The sequence below is a fragment of the Malus sylvestris genome, chromosome 10 (genome assembly GCF_916048215.2).
Source record: "Malus sylvestris chromosome 10, drMalSylv7.2, whole genome shotgun sequence".
Taxonomy (NCBI): domain Eukaryota; kingdom Viridiplantae; phylum Streptophyta; class Magnoliopsida; order Rosales; family Rosaceae; genus Malus; species Malus sylvestris.
Window position 1 is genome coordinate 17,958,085 of NC_062269.1, and position 10,427 is coordinate 17,968,511.

General features: G+C 38.1%; 1 protein-coding gene across 1 annotated transcript; it reads left to right on the top strand.

Moving 5' to 3' along the window:
• Positions 1-5,319: 5,319 nt before the first annotated feature.
• LOC126584278 (uncharacterized mitochondrial protein AtMg00810-like) lies at positions 5,320-9,540 on the top strand. Its single transcript, XM_050248714.1, has 2 exons — positions 5,320-6,037; positions 9,434-9,540. Exons 1-2 carry the CDS (start codon positions 5,320-5,322, stop codon positions 9,538-9,540), a joined length of 825 nt encoding a protein of 274 aa, XP_050104671.1.
• Positions 9,541-10,427: the final 887 nt, after the last annotated feature.

Consider the following 10,427-nt stretch of genomic DNA (forward strand, 5'->3'; position numbering starts at 1 on the left):
AAGCACAGTAAAATGATACTCAAAGTGAATGAAATTTCAATAATAAATAAACTAAGAAATGAAGCACTCATCGCTAGGCAACTTCGTAGCCCTAACGAAAAGAAATTAGTTTTGAAACATAAGCGGAAATATTATTGAATTCATAAAATTAAGAAGAAAATTAAATTCAGAAAAACTCCTGAAAAGTCCCCTTGCTCTCTGCCGCACCAAGCTTGTTGTAACCTTGTGAAAGCAGTGCGTCTGGTGGGTGGCTTTGTATTCTCCAATAAATGATCATCTTCCTTCTTCTTATTTGTCTTCTCTTTCATTTCTCCAGCAGCCTAATTATTGATAGAATAATGCCAAAACAAACTCCAGCTGTTTTATTTTGTTTCTTTGTCTTCCCCCTTTGTTCTTCCTTATATCCTTTTCCCTAACCGACGAAAACTTAACGCAAATTTATTACTAACAGCAAACGAAAAGAGGACTATTGAATTCCTTGATAGCCACTTTGTGCATTTACACACCATCATTGATTTCTCAATGAAGAAATGCATACTTTTGTGCCTCTTGGGTTTACTCGCTGCAGCCATATCGTCCCAATTAACTTCTTCGACTCTCCATTTGATTTGCAGCGGACTCTGGAAATGATTAATCTCCACTGAAATTAATGAAATGAAAAGCCACAGATGCCTGATTCATGCTCTCGTTGAAAACCCATGAATTGAAGATGAGATTGGAAAGTTGATTCTCCATCCTTCTATTTGACAAAGTATGTCGGCTGTGCCTGGGAAATGGGAGAGAGAAAAGCAAGACTTTGGTTTCTTTGTCTGTTCAAATGCAGGACAAAGATTAAGCCCCTTGTGAGAGTTGTAAAAGTCACGTGCTAGATCATCACAATTTTATTCCATTGAGTAACCTACAAAGAGATTTGTGTTGCTATGAGTAGGGATGATAATTCTAACCGTTAAAACCCGATAACCGTGGATAACGGATCGAATGGAACATATTTGGGTATGAAAGTTTGGATATAATTTGAATACGAGGAAAAACCGTTTATATTATTCGGTTATGATTTTGGATATGGTTATAGGGGTTCCTAAACCATATCCGTAACCGAATCTGACCCGAATAGTAAACAATATAATTTATATATAATAAATTGTATAATATATATATATATATGTATGTATGTATGTATGTATGTATGTATGTTTGTATGTATGTGTGTGTGTGTATATATATATATATGTATTTGTATATTCATTATTCTTTGAACCATTACCTGAAAAATACAAAAGTTGTGTAGGAAAGTAAAGTTTTGAATCAAAATCAATGCAAACTCAATGGTGCTTATGGGAGATATCAAAGACAAGGCAACATCATTAGTGTTTTAATTTTTATACTCAACAAGATCCATTCATTGGATCATTTTATACATCAAATGTTTAATAACGAAATTAATATCCACTAACTTATGATGTCTTAATTGAACGAATATATTTTTTGATGGATATACTCGTTAACTGATGGGGAATCCGTTACCCGGTGGGTATGGTTATGGATTATACCCGATGGTTAATTAGTGGTTATGAATATGGTTAATTTGTGTGGTTATGGGAATGGATATAGCATTTCAGTCCCCAAACCGAACCGTTGCCATCCCTAGCTGTGAGTGGTATTAAAAAAGGCATGTAAATATATTGTAAATATTAAAATCCTTTATTAGGAAGGATATGTGTGTGTCCTTTATTGTTTCCTTATAGAACACGGATTGTATCTTGTATATATTGTCTATTATGCAATACAATGAAATTCAAGCTGTAAATTCAATTTGGTATTAGAGCCAAGCGTAACCCTAAAAAATTCCCACCGTGCCGCTGCTACAGTAAAAGCAAGAAAACCCCGAGAAAGCCCCTCATACATCTGTGATCTTTGCTGCGTTTTTGCAGCAAGTCTAGGCTACTGTAAGAGACAATGACCACATCGGATTTCAGGGTTTGTCATTGCATCCCTGCAGCAAAACCGTGTGTTTTCTACTGCGTACCGTGTGTGTGGTGTGTATTGTGATTAATGGCAAGTGACAAAGGAGAGGCTGTGCTGAAATTGGAGGGTAGGGCATTTGGCTCTACCCACGGGTTAGTTGTCAATCCTGTGGTTATTCAAAGTGATGCTTCAAACGTACTAAATACCGTAAAACTCAATGCATCAAATTACCCTTTTTGGTCCAAAAGGGTTTGTGACAGGGAGTATTAAGGAGCCCAATGAAGACAGTGCTGAAAATGATGCTTGGGAGACTGGGAATGCAATTGTGAAAGGATGGTTGATTAACTCCATGGATCCTACTATCATGGGTTTTTTCATTCATCTTCGTACTGCTAAAGAAGTGTGGGAAGAAGTTGCCAGGACGTATTATGATGGATCTGATATCTCTCAGATTTATGAATTGAAAGTGAAGTCATTCCAACTTCGCCAAGAAGGGCGGCCTATTAGTGTATACTATGCTGATCTTAAAGTTGTATGGTAAGAACTTGATCAAAGAAGACCAATCAAGATAGAGTGTGCTCTTGACTTGAAGACACTTCGGGAAGAAGTTCAACTAGACCGCGTGTATGCTTTTTTAGCAGGCCTCGATGATGTGTTTGACAAGGTCCGTAGTGATATTCTGAGAACTCCGCCTTTACCATCATTGGAGGAAGTGTTTTCAGTAGTTAGGCGGGAAGCTCAACGCCATGCTACTATGATGAGAGGTAGTGCCGCTGGGAACCAAGGAGGAACCCTTCCCGTGGCTATGATGTCACAACCTTCTTCTTCTGGCCGACCCTATGGTCCATCTTCATCACCCAATTCTCGCCCTTTCACTCGAGAGAATAAGGATGATTTGAAGTGTACTTTTTGTTGGCAAACTCGTCATATGGAGTACCTGAATGGTTTCTGGAATTGAAGAAGAAGTTGCGTGCTAAAGAGCGTGCTTCTAGTGGAGCTAGTGGAAGGCGTCCACCTATGGCTGCCGCAACAACTGGAAACAAAAATGCCGTGTCTACTCAGGGGGATCCAAGTTAAGCCTTGTTGACCCGACTCAATCCAGTGAGTCTTCATCCAATACAGGTACTGATGGGCGTGTTCTTTTAGCCTCTGGTACTGAACAACATAAAGGTTGGATTCTGGACTCTGGAGCAACTGATCATATGACGTTTGATAAAAGGTTATTTAAGTATATGACAACGACACATCAAAAGTGTGTTGCCACGGCAAATGGCATCACTGCCGTGGTGACTGAAGCTGGCACAGTGGACCTTACTCCATCTCTTTCTCTCTACCACTGTTTGCTTGTTCCATCATTGTCTCACCATTTATTATCTATTCCCTAAGTTACTGAGCAATTGGATTGTGTTGCACTTATGTATCCATTTTTTTTTGTTTGCTTTAGGATATTTAGACCAAGGAGATAATTGGGCGTGGCACTAAGAGAGATGGGTTTTACTATGTGGATGACGTCGTTCCTGGCAGAGCTAATGTAGTTCGAGCATCCCGTACTAGTAATCTGCAAGAAGTTTGGTTGTTACATCATCGGTTAGGACATGTTTCTTTTGGTTATTTAAGGCTTATGTTGCCTAGTATGTTTCATGAAATAAGGGAATCAGACTTGCATTGTGAAGTATGTATTCTTGCTAAGAGCCATCGTGCTTCGTTTCCTTTTAGTATGAATAAAAGATTGCTTTCGTTTGAGCTTGTGCATTCAGATGTTTGGGGGCCTTCACCCGTTAATACATTTTCAGGAGTTAAGTGGTTTGTTACATTTGTTGATGATTGCACTCGTATGACATGGGTGTATTTGTTGAAACATAAAAGTGATGTAAGTGCAATTATTCGATATTTCTCTCAGATGGTGGCTATTCAATATTCCTCCATTATTAAAGTTCTTCGTACTGATAATGGGGGAGAATATGTTAACTCTTAGAAGCTGCTTGTGCACTGCTTATTGGTGGGTCAGTTCCCAAGAGTTTTTGGTTGGACGCCATCATCTATGTCGTGTATGTTATTAATTGCATGCCATCCCGGGTTGTCAAATTTCGTACTCCGCTCCAAGTGTTGACGGAGCATGTTCCGGTTGTTTCTACCAATACACTCACTCCTCGAGTGTTTGGATACGTGGCATATGTTCATATTCACAAGATTCATCGTAGTAAATTGGATCCTTGTGCTCTTTGGTGTGTCTTTGTGGGTTTTGCATCTACCAGAAAGGTTACAAGTGTTACCATCCTGCCACTCGTCACCTGTATATCACCATGGATGTGACCTTTTCTGAGTCAGAATATTTTTATACTCCCATATCACCACCTTTCGATCATAAGGGGGAGAGTTCTTGTTGTGATCTTGATGGTGTTCTCGAATGGTCGGATGTACAAGAGGAAACATCTTCAGGGGGAGTGCATGGTGTGCCAAGTGATGCAAGTGATGATGCTTAATCTCCTCCTACCGAACCTGCTCCAAGTATCCCACAACTTCCCACCGAAGAAGAGACTTCTAGCCCGTGTATTGGTGCTACTGAAGGGGAGTGCATTGGTGACCAGCCAACTATTGCCGAAGCTTCCCCCCCTCTCTCTAGCTTAACAGTGTCATCGTCCAATGCATCTTCTCTGGATATCCCTAAGGTAAGCACTAGTGATACTCATGTAACTAATGATATTATAAGTACATATAAATTGCCACCAAGGCAAAATAGTGGTGTACCTCCTGACAGGTTCTCTCTAGAAGGAAGTGCAGTATCCTATAGCCCATTACATGTCCTGTGAAAGTCTGTCATCCGAACGTCAAGCGTGGGTGAATAATGTGGATTCAAGTCAAGTACCAACTCGGGTAGAAGACGCTTTGAAGAGTCCAGAATGGACCGAAGCAATGGATGAAGAGATGAGGGCCTTGCAGAAAAATAATACTTGGGAAATAGTTGAGCTGCCAAAGGGAAAAAAACTAGTTGGGTGCCGATGGGTCTTTACTGTGAAATACAAGGCTGATGGATCACTTGACAGGTATAAAGCAAGGTTGGTGGCGAAGGGGCATACTCAAACTTACAAAGTTGATTACCAGGAAACTTTCTCTACCGTGGCTAAGATGAATACGGTACGAGTTCTTATTTCACTAGCTGCAAATTTGAATTGGCCGTTGAAACAGTTTGATGTAAAAAATACATTTCTTCACGAACATCTGGAGGAAGAAGTGTATATGGACTTCCCTCCAGGGTATAACAACGGCGGAAAAATGGGAGTGTGCCGATTGCGGAAGTCTCTTTATGGGCTTAAGTAGTCACCATGTGCATGGTTTGGGAGGTTCACTCAGGCTATGAGAAAGAATGGGTATTATCAGAGTCATTTTGATCATACTTTATTTGTGAAGCAGAGAAACGGTAAAGTAACAGCTTTGATTATTTATGTAGATGATATGATAATAACAGGTGATGATTTAGATGAAATTGTCAAACTGGAGAAGAACCTTTCTACCGAGTTTGAGATGAAGAGTTTAGGTGATTTGAAGTATCTCCTTGGTGTGGAAGTTGCTCGTTCGTCCAGAGGTATTTTCTTGTCTCAACAGAAATATGTTCTGGATTTATTGAAGGAAACATGGATGCTTGGGTGTAAACCTGTGGATACTCCCATTGTGGAGAAACATTACTTGGGAATTTATCCGGATCAAGAACCAGTGGATAAAGGCAGATATCAGAGACTAGTAGGAAGACTAATTTACTTAGCTCATACTCGCTCGGATATAGCCTATGCAGTAAGTGTGATGAGTCAGTTTATGCACTCGCCAAGTGTGGATCATATGGCAGTTGTTATGTGGATTTTATCTTATTTGAAGTCGGCTCTAGGAAAAGGAACTTTGTATAAAAATTCTGGTCATCTGAGGATTGAAGGATTTACTAATGCTGATTGGGCAGGTGATGTAACTGATAGATGCTCTACTTCTGGGTACTTTACATTTGTTGGTGGAAATCTAGTTACTTGGAGGAGCAAAAAGCAAAACGTGGTATCAAGATCGTCAGCTGAGGCCGAATTCAGAGGTATGGCACATGGAATATGTGAAGTCCTTTGGTTACGTAAGTTACTTGGTGGTCTAGGTATCAAAGAAAAAAAAGGGACAAGTTTGTTTTGTGATAATAAATCTACACGGGAGATTGCAGAGAACCTGGTACAACATGACAGAACAAAGCATGTGGAGGTTGATCGTCATTTTATTAAGGAGAAGCTAGAGAAGAAAATTGTTTCAATACCGTTTGTGAACTCGGAAGAGCAGCTTGCGGATATCCTCACTCATGCCGTGTCTAGTAGATATTTTGGTGACTCATTTGTCAAGTTGGGCATGTGTGATATCTATGCTCCAACTTGAGGGGGAGTGTTGCCGTGAGTGGTATTAAAAAAAGCATGTAAATATATTGTAAATATTAAAGTCCTTTATTAGGAAGGATATGTGTGTGTCCTTCATTGTTTCCTTATAGAACAAGGATTGTATCTTGTATATATTGTCTATTATGCAATACAATGAAATTCAAGCCGTAAATTCAATTATTTGAAGTAAAGCAAATTTAAGCATTTTCTAAATCCCAATGTGTACATGCATATTGCATAAGTCTACACTTCAATCAAAAGGCATATGCAATTAAACATACCACCTGATTATAATAAAATTAAGAAATTAACATGGTTTTTCCAAACTCATTAGTCCAACTGTAAAAACACAAATCATGTAATTTATTTCATTTAAATTCAACATATCACAAAACAAATATAGCTTTCGGGTCAAAATAATAGCAAAATATACGTTCAACAAGTACGCCCAAACTTATATTTTGTTAGTCCACGAGTAAAAGAAAGAAAAACATGAAAAAGTAATAGCATGGAGAACGTTAGTTTCCTCCTTGATAACCCTCAAAGAATCTCAATCAAGAGTACATAATAACCAAGAAGTTCGGTAAGCATAAAGCAAGTGAATCAACCATATTCCAAGTGTTAGCAAAAACCTTTCAATCATCCGTGAAGTGTAGTGTGTGTAATAGCCATGCCAATGCAATTCCAAGGTTTATGCAAAGGATATACAATTTCATACTCAAACATCTTCCTTATGATAATAGTGATTGCTAGGATTTTTAGTAACTGCGCAAATAGGGTTAATGTCACTTCCCGATGCGGGCCCCCACCACATCCCGGGCTCGACTCCACCGTAGCATGATATTGTCTGCTTTGGGCCCCGACCACACCCTCACAGTTTTGTTTCTAGGAACTCACACGAGAACTTCCCAGTGGGTCACCCATCATGGGATTGCTATTGCGCGAACTCGCTTAACTTCGGAGTTCCAATGGAACCCGAAGCTAGTAAGCTCCTAAAAGGCCTTGTGCTAGGTAGAGATGAGAATATACATATAAGGCTTACAAGATCCACTCCCTTGGGCGACGCCCTCACGGTTTTGCTTCTGGGAACTCACACGAGAACTTCCCAGGGGGTCACCCATCATGGGATTGCTCTCGCGCGAACTCGCTTAACTTCGGAGTTCCGATGGAACCCGAAGTCAGTGAGCTCCCAAAAAGCCTCATGCTAGGTAGAAATGAGAATATATATACAAGGCTTACAGGATCCACTCCCCTGGGCGATGTGGGATGTTACAGTTAAAATCACTGAAAATACTTGCAAGAATACAAGGTAATTGTAGTAAAGATGCTCATGCAAGGTCGTTGTCCCCAAAGATTGTTTGACTAATTTGTAATTAAACTAACTCTTAATTTATTATTAAAACAGATTTTATCAAAGATTTGAGATTTATGAATTTAAATAGATTAAATTAACAATAAAAGAAATCTGAAAGTTGGGAAATAATGGCAGCAAAGAAGAAAAACGTTTTTAAAATTAGCAATTTAGAGAAATCTAGGGTTTAGTCGTCACCGTCACAATCTTATGCAATTCTATCAATTACTTATGAATTTCCGCATACATGCTTTGAAGGTTAGGTTTTCCTAATGCATATTTTCCTTGTGATGTTCAAGTGAAAACGTATATCTAACATGCAATCCGTCTGTGATGTTCAGATCAAATTTTTTAACATGCAAGACTCATTAAGTTTCGTGAAAACCCTCTGCAACCCTTAAGAGCGTAATGTTCACCTTAAGTGAACTTACAATTACCAATCACAAGAAGCCATCCTCAATTTCAGGGTGATGTTCTAACAAAAATTACATCAAATTACTTGTCTAAATATCCTAATGGTGATCAATCATTCAAATATATAGATAGTTTTAATCGCGGTGATTAATAATTCAAAGCAAGCATGCATCTATTCATAAGCAAGTTAATAAAATTATATATTTATGCTAAGGTTCATGGCCTAACCCTAGCAAAAGAAATTAGTTACGCATATTAATAAAAATCAAAGAAAATATTATGAAGAAGAAAAGGAATGAAAACACCTTGAAGTAGAAAATCTTTGAGAACCCTAGCAATTCTCTCTATCTCCAAAGTTTCATAAAAGAAAGCGTAGCCAAAAACTAAGAACGGCAAAGCCATATATTTGCTAAGCCATCGCCCAAACCCTAAGACATAGGTCTCTTTTTCCAACTAGGAAACTAAATAATAATAATATAACTTAGAAAATAGAGTTTTAATTAAACTAGGACAATCTGCACAGAAACTGTCCAGCCACGTTTTAGCCTCAAATATCCTCCAAATCTGGCCCATAATAGGTTGTTTTGAAGATCAGGACGTAGGTTGTTTTGAAGATCAGGACGTTCTGAACATATCTTCAGAAAGACACAAACCCATCCGAGGTCATCTTGGGCTCCAAAAACGCAATTTAAGCCCAAAACGTCACTATTCCAGCACAGCGCACTGCTCCTTTATTCTATTGCCAGAAAATAACCACTCAGTGGAAAAGTCTGATAGCTAAGTGACTCACGAACATCCTCCAATTGGAATTACTCCAAAATTCATCCATTTGACCATGTTTTGCTCCAGAGGAAGTTGAAAGTCCTATATTGGAAATACAATTCAAAATATCGAAATTCTTCCAAAATATTAACCAAAATATACTAAGAATAGGGTTAAATATATAATATAAAATTCACTCATCAGTGATTATACAACATTTGCTCATTTCAGAACTCTCTAGGCTTTTTTTTATTTCAATTTTTCTTTAATGAAATGATTGAAACTCATACTACCCACATAGTATCAACGAACAACATGTAGCTTTTTAATCCCTTCTCTCTTTTTAAACATGCTCAAATCTACAAAGCAACAACGTCCCTCATTTTCACGTTTCAATGTAGTACAGATTCTCCATCCATTTTTCTATATAAACAAAACCCCAAAGCACAACCTCTGTAATACTTTCTCAAAACAATAAAGGATAGGTATATCATATACTATCTAAGAGATATAATTGTTTTTCCTTTTTTCTTTTTATGTTTAGCTTTAGAGAAAGAGGGTGCTGACTTGGAAGAACTTACTGAAGAAATTTTTGATATGAGCCTTAACGAAAACTCGGGACAATGCTCCAGTAGTATTAGTCTTGATTAAGTATGGTATGTTTTTTAACTTGTTATTTTAAAGACATTTTTCTACGTAATCTGCATGTAATACTATCTGAGAGATATCATTATGAAGACAACATCCTCCTCTGCAAATTGAACATGTTCGAATCTGCTCGTCCTATGCTTTGTCTATTAAATCTTGTTAAGCTAAGGCACATTTTCCTTATTGTTGTGTTCTTTATTATTGCAGTTGGAAAATGGCAGCAAAGTACATTGTAGGATCTATTGTGGGAACCTTTGGGCTTGCGTATGTTTTCCACACGTACATTGTCTGGGTGAGGAAGGGCTACAAGAAATTGAAGCATGTATCTGTTTTAATAGGGCATTAGACATTACCTATAGTAGAACTTGTACCTGGGTTCTTTTTACTGCACTAAAGAGTGCTGTTTTAATTATAATCTGCCATTCCATGTTGGCTCATGAATTGCATTGCATCCTCTGCTGCATTTTTGCATTGATTTGGATGAAATGTGCAAAAAAAAAAAAAAAAAAAATAGTAACGGGTGAAACGGGTTACCCGTTAAGACCCGTTAGCTTAACGGATCAAGTTAAACCCGACCCAAACCCAATAAACCCGACTCGTTTACAGGCCTAGGTATATGCATAAAAGCTCAACTCCAATCAGAGCATGGTAGGGAGATATAACTAACAAAGAAAAGGCTTAATTTAAGGCTCAAAGGGGCTGCTGTGGATAAAATTATCATACAATTTAGGTATGAAAGGATCAAACAACTCAAAAATGGCATATATCCTTTTCAAGTTATTACATGAATTGATGAATGAATCGAGAGGTATAAAGAAATATCTGGAGATACATGTAAGAAAAAAATAAGATCATATGCACAAGAATAAATATGATTGATGCATGATAGT

Coding starts and splice junctions, on each gene's coding strand:
- LOC126584278 (XM_050248714.1), top strand. CDS start 5,320: ATGAGAAAGAATGGGTATTATCAGAGTCATTTTGATCATACTTTATTT. Junction 6,038..9,433: donor AGCTGAGGCCGAATTCAGAG/GTATGGCACATG, acceptor TTTTATGTTTAG/CTTTAGAGAAAGAGGGTGCT.